The following is a 13680-nucleotide window of genomic DNA, read 5'->3' on the forward strand; positions in this document are numbered from 1 at the left end:
TTTCATGAGTGCTGATCTGTGTTCCCAAGTAGATGTTTATGTTTCCTGCTGAGTTTCTCCCTCCTTACCTTGTTCCTTTTCACATTTGGGGGTAAGTGCTGCCAGTGCCTGTATGTTGGCGTGTTACTTCATTAAAAAGTGAAGTATTATGAGAAGCTAAGATGGCGAGGACTAACAAAAGGAGATAACCATGTTAACTGATTCTTAGAGCAGATGGATGAATTCTGACTCTGATAGCTCATAACTTGTTCACAATTATATTATACTGTCTCACAATTCCACAGGTCATCAAGACATGTGGCTTATATTTAATGCATAAATTTTTATGATCTCCTTTTAGCAATTATTCTGTAGTAATTACTTAATAGCAATTATTATATAGTAATTATTAAGTAATGATTATTTTGTAGTAATTACTTCATAGAATTTTGTAGTGACTACTAACCAGTAATTGTTTTATAGTAATTAATTAACAGTGAATTAGTACTAAATTACTATATATATCAAACAGAACTAAATATATAGTACTAAATGCTAATTTCTATATAAAGATTATTTTATAGTGTAATACCAATTCATCAACTTTAGGTTTGTCTATGAAAGAAATATAAAGACCAAATTTTTTTCAACAATCAAAACAGTATCAACCTAAGTGCAATTTGGATTGATGACAGTTTTTAAAATCTGACACCAGTATATATATATATTTCTTTCTAGATAAATCAGGTGTAGTAGCTGATACAGAGAAAAAAAAAGGAGTTGACATTGAGTTCCTTTGCAAAAGATAATTTTTTTTTCTCCTAGATTCGAACTACTCTGGAAAAAATCAGAAATCAAATGTTTAAAGATGAAGTAGTACAGACCAGCACAAATCACAAACTAGATGCAAAGGTAATTGATCAAAAATTTCTGCCTATATTCTTTCAGAAAATTAGCAAAAGGCCGTATAGACTTTATTTAGCTGCTTTTATGCTAATTATTAGTCTTTGAACAATAAGTGATAAAATATTTCTTGCATCTCTAAAGATGTTAATGGCCATATGTGTGGAGTGTTTAACCACAGATGTTAATAATGAGGATCATATTGGCATGAATGGACTTTGCTTGAATATTTCAAAGAGAATTACTTACCTAAAGTATGTGTTATGATGTTGGCTGGCTCAGATACATGGAAGCAATGTTTGCCAATGACAGACAAAGGAATAAGCTTTGGGGCTTACCTGGGCTACACTGAGCTATGACCGAAATGCTTAGCCTTGCATTGAATGAGGACTTCGTCAGACAGTACATTTAAATACACTCTCCCTACCTCAGTTGAAGATCACTCTTATCTACTTAAGTTTGAACAGTCTGCACTGCCCTAGCTCTAACCTTATCTAGATTGGGCCAGGTTATGCCCCATCTGAATCAAATATGCCTCCTCAGTGGAACCCACTGTGGGACGTGGATGTGATACAGAAACCCAAACACAGGTTGTGATGTAGAACATAATCCCTTTGTCCTCCCAGGCCTCTAAGCTGACACAGCTGGGCTTAAGTATTTCCTTAAATCAAGTGCTGTGAAACCAGGGAAGAAAAGTTGTATTTGGGAATTATAGGGAAGATCAAATAGTAAGATTTGAGTGCCCTGAGTTGTATGTCAGGCTGCTGGACACATGGTCCTGGAATTAAGGTTAGTGGTTAGGGCTGAAAGGTCCAGGCTCCAGGGTAGAGATCTGGAGCACTATGGCTGGTGTTCAGTTTTGAAAGTAAAGAAGATACACATGTAGGTAGAAATCATCTGAGGACTGAGTCTTGAGCTTCCCAATGTTTGTCTTGGGAAAAAGAACCATCACAGGAGGCTGAGAAAAGAAGCTAGCAAATTAGGAGGGAAAGAATGAGAAAATGGAGTCACTGAGGGCAAGTGAGGAAAGGTTTTCACGATGGTAGAGGAGTCACTGTGTCAAATGTTGCCTATGTGTCATATATATTGAGGACTGACCACTGACCACTGACCACTAAGAATTCTAAAGTGAAGTTGTTGTGGCCTTGGTAGGAGTAGCTTGTTAGGAATGAAGGTGACAATTGTGCTGTCATATCAAACAGAAAATCATCAGACAAAACAAACATCAAAATGTTAGCTCTCCAGCCCTGCAGGAATTTTGTTGTAATGGTCCAAGGCCCTGCACCTCAAAATATGAGCTGCTGTCACAGCAGCATCAGCGGCATTCCCAGGAGCTTATTAGATTTGTAGCCTCCAGGGTTCCATCCTAGACCTACTGATTCAGAATCTGCATTTTTAACCTCATCCATCACCAATGATGCTTATGGACATTAAAGTCTAAGAAGCACTGATCTATGTATTTTGTAATTTCTACCACTGCCAATAATCTACTATCTAAGAAAGTCTTTCCATCAAATATTCTTTTACACATGAAAAAAGAAAGTAACTTCTAATCTGTATGTGGAAGATGCACTAGGCTCAGAGCCATAAATCCAAAATTGTGTCTGAGTTGTGGGGAGGGAGGATATTATCTATCTGCCCTATATTCTTTTTGTCATTGGTTGTAGTGAAAAGAACAAAGGCTTCACTTTTAAACAAACTTGGATTTAGTTTTGGTGTGGTGGTTATTTTACATATGATCTTGGGTTTGTTAAATTCTCATTTTTCAATTTCCCACCTCTAAAGGCAGATTATCTTTTAGTATTTTGTGTTTTTAGACAAAGGAGTAAATATAAAATTTCATTGAAAACATGACCTGCCATATAATAGGTCCTTAACATATAGAAACTATTATTATAATTTTAGGATATGTGTAATTGCATCATAATTTTTCTGTCTGCCTTACAATAAATTGAAAGAACAGTAAAAGCACAGGCTGTGCCATGAACTCACACATTTACTTGTTACATAACTCAGGTTCTGGTTGGTTTCTGTATCTGTAAAGTTGATGGGCTAAGTTAGATTTTTTTATATATCCTTCATACCTCCATACGTCCATGATTTCAGACTAGATTTACCGTCCAAGTGGATTTTCAGTGAGCCTGAGTTTATGTAGAATTATAATGGCAATGACACTCCATTCTGATATCTCTGATTGGAAATTTAATGTGATGTAATTATACTATGCATCCCTGAACATTGAATATTATGTATTACAGCTATTATGGCTGATTTGATTAGTTTCTGTTACAATGTAACCAAAATGCACTTACGTCTATCACTTAGAAATCTGGTATCATGAATATGATTTATCTCCAAAGATATGCTTAGTATATTTGAAACTCTAGGGAATATAAAAGGTATAAAATATGAGGTTCTACCTCTTTGAACACACAGATTTGTTCATATTTGAACAGATATAGAAGCCAGATGCTTCATATGAGATTCCTCATTGATATTTTTGAGATTCAAAAGATATTTGTGCTGGTTTGAGCCATGATTGATAGATGTAGTACTAAATGATAATTATCTTCAAAATCTGTGGAGGAGAGGAGTATTCAGCTCTGTGCTTTTCACCTTTTTCCATTTCAGCACTGTGGAAATGTTCAGAATGGCTCTGATCCTGAAATGGACCCCTCTTGCTGCAGTTTGAATTTGCTCATGGAAAAAATGAGAGGAAAAGACTTACAGCTGTTAGAAATGAACAAAGAGAATGAAATGTTGAAAATCAAGGTATGACTGTTAGCAGAACTTTGAAATTTCATATTTTGAATGTTTGAGCTAACAACTAGGTTGTTAGAATGCATGATTTATGACTTCAGTGAGACAGCCACACACATACATGTGCCTACAAATGGTGTACATTCCTTATATTTCAAAAATTAAGTCTCAGTGTTGGACCTTAGAAAGTACTTTTATCATTAAAAAAATCCTACAAAAGTTCAGTGGGTATAAGGTTTCAGTTATGCAAGATGAGTACATTCTAGACATCTGCTCTGTGACGTGATACTGTACTTAATAACACTGTACTATAGACTTTAAATTTGTTAAGAGGGGAAAATCTTATGCTAACTTTTCTTTACCAGAATATATTTTAAAAATACATTTCTATATTGAATAGATATTAAAAATAGCCTGCATAGTAAACATCTCATTATTTATTTAATTTATCTATTGTTGAATGCTTTGTATTTTCCTTTTGGAGCTTATTTTATATGCAGTAATAACTATCTGGGAAGGCAAATCTTTGTGGCTCTCCTGGAGAGTTTCCTCAGGTTAACTCCTGGGAAAGACTTTGGAGCCACTCTTAGAAATGAACAAAGAGAATGAAATGTTGAAAATCAAGCTATGACTGTTAGGAGAACTTTCAGATTTCATATTTTGAGTGAAAATATCTTCAAGAAAATTGAAAATTCACTTTGAAAATTCATTTGAATTTTTTTTTAACCCTTAATACTCTTAAATTTGTTCTGCTTCTATTTGTGGAAGCTTTCACTGTTAGTACTGTTTGGGACCTCAGTGATCAAAGGCTTTAAGTACATGAGTCAATGGGGCACTGTGGGGGCCTCCAAAAGGTTGAGATCTATCCATGCAGGTGTCTAAGCCCACAGAACCCTGATCTGGCAAATCTGCCTGTGTGCACTGCCCAATAATAGAGAGTTTCTTATTTTATATTTTCCTTTTATCAGACTACAGTGTCTTTGTCTTGAGGATATACATGGTTCTATTATAGACTCTTTTTAATTGCTTAGTACAGTGTTCTGCCTTTAACCATTTTTATTGAAAATATGCAACATGCAAAGTGACTGTTTTCTCTAGCTGGAAGCCTCCAGAGAAGCAGGAGCAGCAGTTCTGAGAAATGTGGCCCAGAGATTATTTGAAAACTACCGAATGCAATCCGAAGACATCAAGAGAAAGCATGAGGAGAGTGCACACTTACTGCAGGTACCGGCCAGCAGCTAGTCCACTGGGCAACCAGCCCTGCCCAGGCCCCGCCAGTCCCCCTTTCGAGAGAACTTAGCAGTGAAACAAGCCATGGCCAAGTGATTTGGCAGGCTCAGGGAGGAAACCATGCTTTTATATCACTTCCTTATTACAAAGGAAGCACTTTTAAACTAAATATTTAGGATTTAATTTTTTGTTATAGATAATTTTTGGTGAGCAAGAGTAGAATGTTTTGCTTCTCTTAATTAGTATCTGCCTTTTCATACCATTTCAGGAAACATATTTTATTCTTTGTAAATATTTTAGAAATAATATTTATATGTTATTTTCTATTGTGACTCACCAGTTACAGTCAACAGTGAACAGGTCTGAATTAGTCTTTTTTTGTTATTGGTTAGTTAGAAAATTCTGATACTGAAAGAGAGAAGCTGTATATGACTTAATGAAAGCAAAAGTATAGCAAATGTTTTTTCTGACCAAGGTTAACAGGCTTGAAAAAGAAGAGAAATTGAAACAACATGTTGAAGATCTCAAGCAAGTTGCTGAAAAACTTGAAGAAAAACACAGTCGAATCACAGAGTTGGAGAATCTTGTACAGAGAATGGAAAAGGTATGCACCTGTATTGCTTACAGGATTAGATCCATAACAAAAGAAAATAACACTGAAATGAGTGGGATATTAAATAAGATTACGTGAAGTGATTGTATTCCTTATGATTCTGATCTTTGGAAATGCTTAATACTGTGTTTTTTCCTTTAAGTATTTGACGTGGTCTGTACTAGAGTTACTGTTGTTATTTCTGCAAGTACTTTAGTCATATTATTTCTGTCACTTTCTAATAAATTGTATCTTAGAAAGGGGAACCAGGTGATTCTGTGGATGGAGATAATGGAAAGATCACAAAGTCCACTGGTTTGGAGTTAACAGTAGAGTAGATTCCTATAATCACAATATTTTTATGTATTGGAATCAGTGAAAAATCAGTTTTTATTCACTCAGTACCATATTTGATTTCAAAAACCAGGTGGATATATTAAGACAGAGATAGTTCACATTAAAAGCAACCATTCTAGCTGGAGATGATGGCACGAACTGGTAACCCCAGAGCTCTAGGAAGCAGAGCAGGAGTACTCTAAGTTTAGGCTCAGCTCAAACCACGGAGGGACTTCGTGAAACATTGTCTCAAAGTAAAATATAAGACCAGTGATAGGGATATAACTCATTGCAAAGACCCTGGATTCAATGTCCAGTATAAAAGCAAACAAACAGACATAATAAACTGCCATTCTGTGGATACTGAAACTTTCAAAGGATATATTTATGGAAGAATAATAATAGAAGAAAAATTTTAAAGATTTCACGTAGTATTTCTTTAAGGCCCTTCCAGTACATAAAAAAGATAAAGACAATTTTACTTATGTATGCTTTTAAATTTAGGATTTAGACAAAATCAGGAATATTTTCTTTTGATAGCAAAACAAACAGGAAATTGAAATCTCTGGAAGTAGGTCAATAGATCTTTTGGCTCTAGGAAATTTTGCCTGATTAATTTCAATAGTTATTATTTTAATTCCTAGATTTACCCCTTCTCTTTTTAGCTCTAATTTGTTTTATGAGCCTGCGTGGGTTATGTCATTGTGGAAATGTCACTTCAAAAGCATCATAACTTCAAAATTATTCAATTTTCTTACCGAAACAAACAACAAAAAACCTTGGAAAAGTTTAAAAAGATTTCCTAAGAATGTAAAATTTTATAATATTGTGAATTTATTTGAATTTGTAATGTTAAAGAACAACGTATGTGAAAGTCATAAAACTTAAGCCCAGATTTAACAGAATCTAATAATAATAGCATGCAGCAATGTCTCTTTAAATGTGATAGGTCACTGGTTATTGCTATTTAGCAGATTCACTAGACTAATGTCACCTATCAGTGTCAGAAAATTAACAAAAGACCACTGAAAGATAACTTGTATTTCCTAGAGACACTAGGGATTCCCATTAGATACAAATTCACCTCAAAACCCTGGGGCATTTTTGTCTGACTGTTTATTCATTGCCTTTGAGCACCTACCGTTTACTGCACAGAGCTGGGGCCTGAGTATTTATTTGTGAATGTCCTGTACACAGTTACTATTGGTAGAAATTATAATGCATAAAATTGGATTGTATGGGACCTATGAATTCCCCAGGTCTTGTGTTTTAAATTCTCCTAAGGTTGGGTGTGGTTGGCTCACTCCTGTTATCCTAGCACTTAGGAGGCTGAGGCAGAAGGATTGTGTGAGTTTGAGGGCAGTCTGGTCTACCTTAATGAGTCCAAATCCAGCCTGAACTACATAGCAAGACCCTACCTCAAAAAACAAACAAACAAACATACCCAAAAATAAAAATAAAATAAATAAAATTAAAAATAAAAATAAAAACCAAATTCTCTTAAGGTTTTTTTTTTTATTTTGGAAAAGGCTGAAAACCTTGTCAAATGTAGGGGGACAAACCCCAAAAAAGGATTCAGTGGCTCAGATCCTGGCAGTCTCCCTTCTTTTCTTTCTCCCTTCTCTTTTTTCTCTTTTCTTTTCGTTTTTGTTCTTTTCCAGTACCAGGAGTTGAAATAAAGCCTTTTGTGAGGCAGACAAGTGTTTCAAACTGAGCTACATACGTCCCCCATCCTTTAAAAAATTTTTTCTTTTGACACAGTCTTGCCAAGTTTCCTCAAACTTGTTGCCTCCCGCCTCAGCATCTCCAGTGCTGAGATGACACTGTGCACTATGACAGCCAGCAGTTCAAGATATTTTGAGGAAGTGATGGCTTAGCCCTTTCCTTGATACTGACCAATAACTGTGGGCTATCTTAGGACCTTTTTTGACAGAATAGGTGAGCAGAATAGGTGCCTCTGGCTCAGCACAACCGTGCAGCAATTTTCCTGAGTGCTGTACTTCAGTTACTATCAGAGTGAAGCCTCTCTGAGTCTCTGGAAGGTTGAGGTGAACGGAGGTGGAGTAGAAGGATAATGTGAATGCATGTTTCCTTTTAGATGTACTTAAATATATTTTATGTTTGCAAAATGAACAAATAAATTAGACTAGAAGGAGCAAAACCTTCTGACATCTTCCTGGTTTATGGAGGTAATGAAGAGATGGATTATGAGAGAGTTTCTTTGGGTGAGTGGTGCACATCAGGAGGACATGGAGCCCTTTGTATTGATAAGAAAATGATACAATTTCAAAGAGGAAGTAAGAGTGAAAAATGCACATCTTTGGGAAAGTTGATAAGTACTCTCCTGGTGTGGATGTCCCCTGGAGCAGGGTTCATTTGCTGCTCACTTGAACAAGGCCCTGCTCCAGGAAATAGCCATTAGTGCTGTGAGGTCTGGTAATGAACACATTATTTAAAACCTCCACCATCTGCCCTGCTTTAATCAGGAATGCAGTGAGAATGGATTCCGCATACACAGTACAAGCTAGAAAAACACCCAATAAGAGCATTTGATTGTGACATATGTTCCTTTTGCTAGCAGTGCAATTTTGTTGCATCATATTAGTTTTCCAGTGTCATTGATTAAGCTCCATTAGAATTTTAGAACTCAAAGGCTCTTTTGAGACCATCTAATTCCTCGTCATCATTTTATAAATGAGAATAGCACGAACCAGAAATATTCAATAATCCTTCAGTTTCTAGTTCATGGCTCTTTCCATTCTGCTTTTTTTTTTTCTGGATAAAAATGATACTAACTCCTTTAGATGTTAACATGAAAGATGTGAAATCTTGTGAATTGTGAAAGATATGAACTGATACCCACTCTACTTGATCAACAGAGTGAGGGATCTCACAGATTTGAGATCACTGGGCTGCTCACCGGGTAATATGATGACCTTATCCAGGGCCAGATGTGTGCTAGCTGGGAAAGTGTGATTTTCTATGTTTGTCCGAGAGATGCCAAGAGGCACCGATGCTAGAACACTGCCCAGCACAGAAGAGTTAGTTTCTTATGTGATGATCTCAACCTGAACTCTGGCTATAAAAATTCATTAATCGAGATTAAGTCCATTATGAAGAGCACTTTTTAGACATCATTTCTCCAACCCTTTAAATTCAAAATATATTAGCTATGATGTGTTTCTTTGAAAATCCAAGCATCATTATAAGCTTGCAAGATGTACCTGTGATGCCTCAGAATTAATTTGAACATGAGTAGGACTATGCTGTCAGAATTTCTATGGGACAAAAATTTCATAAGAAATATTTGATGAAGTTATTGTAATTTAAAAAATTCAAAACATAGAGCATGTAAAGTACTTGGTAGCTTCAAATTAATATATGTTGAGGTAAAACTATATGTCCAGGAAATATATAGGTTTCTCATACATATTACCTCCAGTTATCTTAAGATTTTGAGATAGATAATATTACCTTCATTTTAGGCACATTCATGAAGTTAAAACCATGACTCATAAGCATAGAGTACATTTTAAATATGTTATTCAACTCATCAAGTCATGGAGGAACTTAGTAAGATGTAAAATCTGGTTAAAATATAGTATTTTGAGCAATTGGTTATTCATAAACATGTTGGGAAGAGATATAAAATAGGGAGAGTAGTTTAGATTAAAAATATGTTAATATTCTTTAAGGCATTTGAACCATAACCTTTGAAATTATCTTTTCTACCAAATAGATTCTACATATTAATGTGTAACATTAGCAAGTGAGGGCTTTAATAAAAAATAAGTGCTAAGGTAAAACCCAAGAAAAATTTCCTGAAAGAGCTAATTATTGGTGTAGATTATTGTCAATGGCCCAAAGTGACATTATACATATTGCTTGTATTTCTAAATTTCAGTTAATTTTTAAAAAAAAAAATAAGGCCAAGAAAGACTAAAACCTTAGCCAAAAGTTCAAAACCAGATTATTGTAAAATCTGATGTTTTTGCTACAAAGCACTGTTTCGTGTATTACCCATATAAATACTGCACCAGGAAATTATTTTAATGCAGCATTGTAGATACTTTCAAAACACCTCTTCCAATTTGTTCCATTTATATAGCTAACACTAATTCCTACTTTTTTAAGTGTCTTAATAATTTTCCCCAAATTGTTAACTTAAATCTGAAAAACCATTCAGTCTAGACTTCAAATTCATTATTTTCCTCCCATGTTGCCATCAAATATACAATGAACGCAATCGTCTCAGCTTGTTTCTTCAGGGATTTGTTTATTTCCTTTGATATGAAAGGTAGTTTAATAATTTAATTATGGAATCTTAAAAGATCTTTTTTCTCAGTGTCATAATTTCTCCTGGATCCTAATCAGGAAGTAACTTTATCATCTGTGGCCTTGATCCTTCATTAAAAATACATTTACTGCTTTACTGCATTCTGACAGATGCTTTGAGAGCAGGTAGAGGTATCAAGATATGGGCAGTGGTGTCCTTGGATACCAACAAGTCAGCCTAAAACACAAGAGACAAGAGCAGTGAGAGGAAAGCCCAGGGATAAGAGGACTGAACAGCTGTACATCTGGGGTAGGATTAAGAAGGTGTATAGGAGATTTCGAGCTGCATAGACTATTTTGGCAGTGGACTGAAGGAAGAACAAGCTGTCTGAGCAGGGGAAGAGAAAACACAAATACATTGGACTCATTCTTAACTTGCTTATAAAGCCAGCAGCAGAATGCCTGATCAGATTTCCTTGGTGTGCATTTTAAAACTCATGAAATTATCTCTTTATTTCTAACTCTGTGAGAAGTATCTTTTGAGAACATTTTGTAAGATTACTTCTTCACCAAACACATGCAAAATTAAGCAAAAATTGTGTCTGATTTAATCCTAGGAAAAGAAAACACTGCTAGAAAGAAAACTGTCATTGGAAAACAAGCTGTTGCAACTCGAATCCAATGCTCCATGTGATGAAAGGTTTGCAAATCTACCTTCTAAAGTAAAGCAGTGCCTGATATTTTGCTCTCCACTAGCACACTGGCCAAGGTTCAAGGAAGCAGGGCAGGAGGGAGGATGAATTCCTAAGATGAACAGCCACCTGGCTTCCTTTCCTCACTCTTTTCCACTGAGAAGTCAAAGGCACAGAATTCACTGTGGGTTCCAGGGACCCAGTGGAAGGGGTAATCATTTTCATAATGATTAAGCTTGAGGCCCCTGTTTACTCGTGTTCCCAGATGCTGGAGACATCTTCATCTGCTCATGCACCTGTCTTTGCTGTGGGGTCTCTTCTACAGTCCACATCAAGCCGGCTCACCCATGAGTGAAATTCTAAGATAGTTCCACTGTTCTCCCCAACTTGGTAAAGAATGATGTAAATATTATGGAAAATATTATTAGGGCATTACTCATATCACAAGACACGTCCTAGGATTTTCCTTTTCTTTTCCCTTTTGATTCTAAGCCCACCACAGTAAGCATATGCTCTGTTGAGAAAATATTACATTCAAAGTCAACTCCATTTCAGCAGCATAAGACATCCATCTGGAATATATTTTCACCAGGTATTCAGGCTCTATTAGTAGTGTCGCAGAGCCAAATCCATATTGTCTTTTATTTAGAAATATGTGTAAAGCATCTTTATTATTTTTTTAACTTCCACCCCAATTTTCCTTTCCTTTCTTATTGTCTGTCTCTTCTCATTCATCTCTCCTGTTATGTTGTGCTTTCTATCCAGTTCGTATTCATGCATGTTTGATCACAGATGCCAAAATCCAGAAATGGGCCAAATGTGGCACTTTGATGCACATATTTGAAACATGCTGAGACACCTATGAGTTACTAATTTTCTTGTATCTTTTTCCCTTTGAATATACTCATAGCCTTAAAAGGTAGAATTCTACTACAGTTATTTGGTATTGTGAATCTTGGTAGAGCTTGATGGGAATACTACAACGATTGTTCTTAGATCATGGAACTACTTACACATACATATAACTTAATTTTAAGTACACTGTTGGCTTAGCTTTTTCATCCTTAAATACAGAGACCTTTTTTGATGTGACAGAACTACTGGCTTTTACAATGTACTTTTCATTAAGAATCTAGGCAGTGTAACTTTTGATGTTTTTCTCTAAAAAAAAATTTGTTTTTTCCCAATAAAAGGACTTTGTGGCAGTCTTTGAGCTAACAGTACAAAACATTACAAAACCTCAACTGATCTATCCTTTGAGTTATGTTGTATACGAGTAATTTTCATAAGGAATTCTTAAAACACTCTTAAGGGGGCTTTAGAAATTTTTTGAGGAAAGTGGGTGTTTTATATTTCTTGAAAGGCATTTGAACATCCATGCTTATGCAATTTTCATAGATGGTAGGCATTATGAATATTTATCTTTCTTTTCTGAGCTTGTGTAGAAGCATTCACTTTACTATATGACAACAAAGTGAAACCTTTGTGAATCAGCCTCTTTTGGGTAAATAAATAGAGGCTTGATTAAGCTACAGCAAATAAAGAAGATTTCTCTTAGGTTGAGATTAGACAGGTATGATCACAAAGAAAAAGTAGAAAATTTAAAAATTTACAGTTTTAAAACACAGTTGACTGTGTTTCTATTACCACTACTACCTGGCACATGGATAGTGCTTTGTAGTTTACAGACTGACTCCACTGATTCTTGCACCGATCTTTTAAGGAGGGAACTGAGCTTCTGAATGACTAAGAGACTTACCAAGAAGGCACTTTACCTCTCAGAAGTTGTATGGCTAGGAGTTCGCCTCTAGTCTTCTCATACATAGAGAATCCTGCCCTTTCTGCCATGGAGGACTTCAACCTCCTTTCTTGCATTTCTGGAGACTTTGGAAGGCCTCTCAGATAGGTATCCTCACTCTTATGTGACAGGAAGAAAGCAGTTTTCAACTTGTCTCTCTTCCCTGCTACCTTATACACACTCACAGTCCTATTTTAGATTTAAGCTTTGGGGAAGACACATTTGGGAGTTGTAAAAATAAACAATGTTGGTTCCTCCATTTAGTTGGGAATTGCTCAGGTATGGCAAATTCCTCAGAAAATGAAAGACTTTTGTCTTGAAGCCTAGGTTTTACCTCAAAGCACATTATTTTTAAATCATGCCTTAACTGTGGTGGCTTGAGGACTTTCCTGCTACTCTTGGAGCAATCACTGCAAGTAACAATGGAAAGGATTTTGATGGACAATAAAGATATATGCCTGTCTTGGTTACTTTTCTCTCATTGCTGAGACAAAATACCTGACACCCAAAGTTAAGGAAAGAAAGGTTTATTTAGCTCACAGTTTGTGGAAGTTTCAGTCCATAATCAGCTGGCTCCAAGGCAGAGTGGAACATGGCAGAAGGTGACAGTTCATGGTGGCAGAAAACAGCAAAAGCCACAAGAACAAAAAGGGAGGAGCATGGAAAGAAGATTCTCTCTGTCCCCCCTTGAGTGTAGCCACAATCCCAGCGTTGAACTATGAGTCATTCACAAACTCTAGAAGCCTGCTCCCGTGACTGAATGAGGCTTTGGGGGAACATCCAGACTCAAACCATAACAATGCCTGAGTTTTGTTGAAATGTGAATGGAATTATGTTGTTTCTTAAATCTTGTTTTGGCTGGAGGATGGCAGAATCTTGAGTTTTCTCTATTATCAAGGTTGTGATTCTTTAGAAACTCACACTCAGCGATTTCCATAATCACCAGAAGTCCAAAGAAACATGACATCCAAGATGCAGGCAATTTTTGAGTCCCTATAGATTAATAATAGTGTGTTTTTTCATAGCTTTAAAGAAGCACAAACTTGCTATCCTCTCTCTCAAATTGGAAATCTATTTAGGGTTATTCACATTTCTAATGCCTGGGTATGCCCTGG

General features: G+C 35.9%; 1 protein-coding gene across 6 annotated transcripts in view; it reads left to right on the forward strand.

Annotated features, from left to right (window-relative positions):
* Ccdc68 (coiled-coil domain containing 68) overlaps positions 1-13680 on the forward strand; it is a 75273-nt gene that overhangs the window by 15550 nt on the left and 46043 nt on the right. For all 6 annotated transcript variants that reach the window (XM_013157235.3, XM_013157236.3, XM_063231597.1 and 3 more), the window contains 5 exons: positions 805-891; positions 3514-3654; positions 4741-4866; positions 5348-5476; positions 10693-10775. In XM_013157235.3, the coding sequence (XP_013012689.1) occupies positions 805-891; positions 3514-3654; positions 4741-4866; positions 5348-5476; positions 10693-10775 (566 nt within the window). The remainder of the gene's footprint in view (positions 1-804; positions 892-3513; positions 3655-4740; positions 4867-5347; positions 5477-10692; positions 10776-13680) is intronic.

Source organism: Cavia porcellus, unplaced genomic scaffold (genome assembly GCF_034190915.1).
Source record: "Cavia porcellus strain 051 isolate PalLab524CR breed Dunkin Hartley unplaced genomic scaffold, mCavPor4.1 scaffold_20, whole genome shotgun sequence".
NCBI classification, from domain to species: Eukaryota; Metazoa; Chordata; class Mammalia; order Rodentia; family Caviidae; genus Cavia; species Cavia porcellus.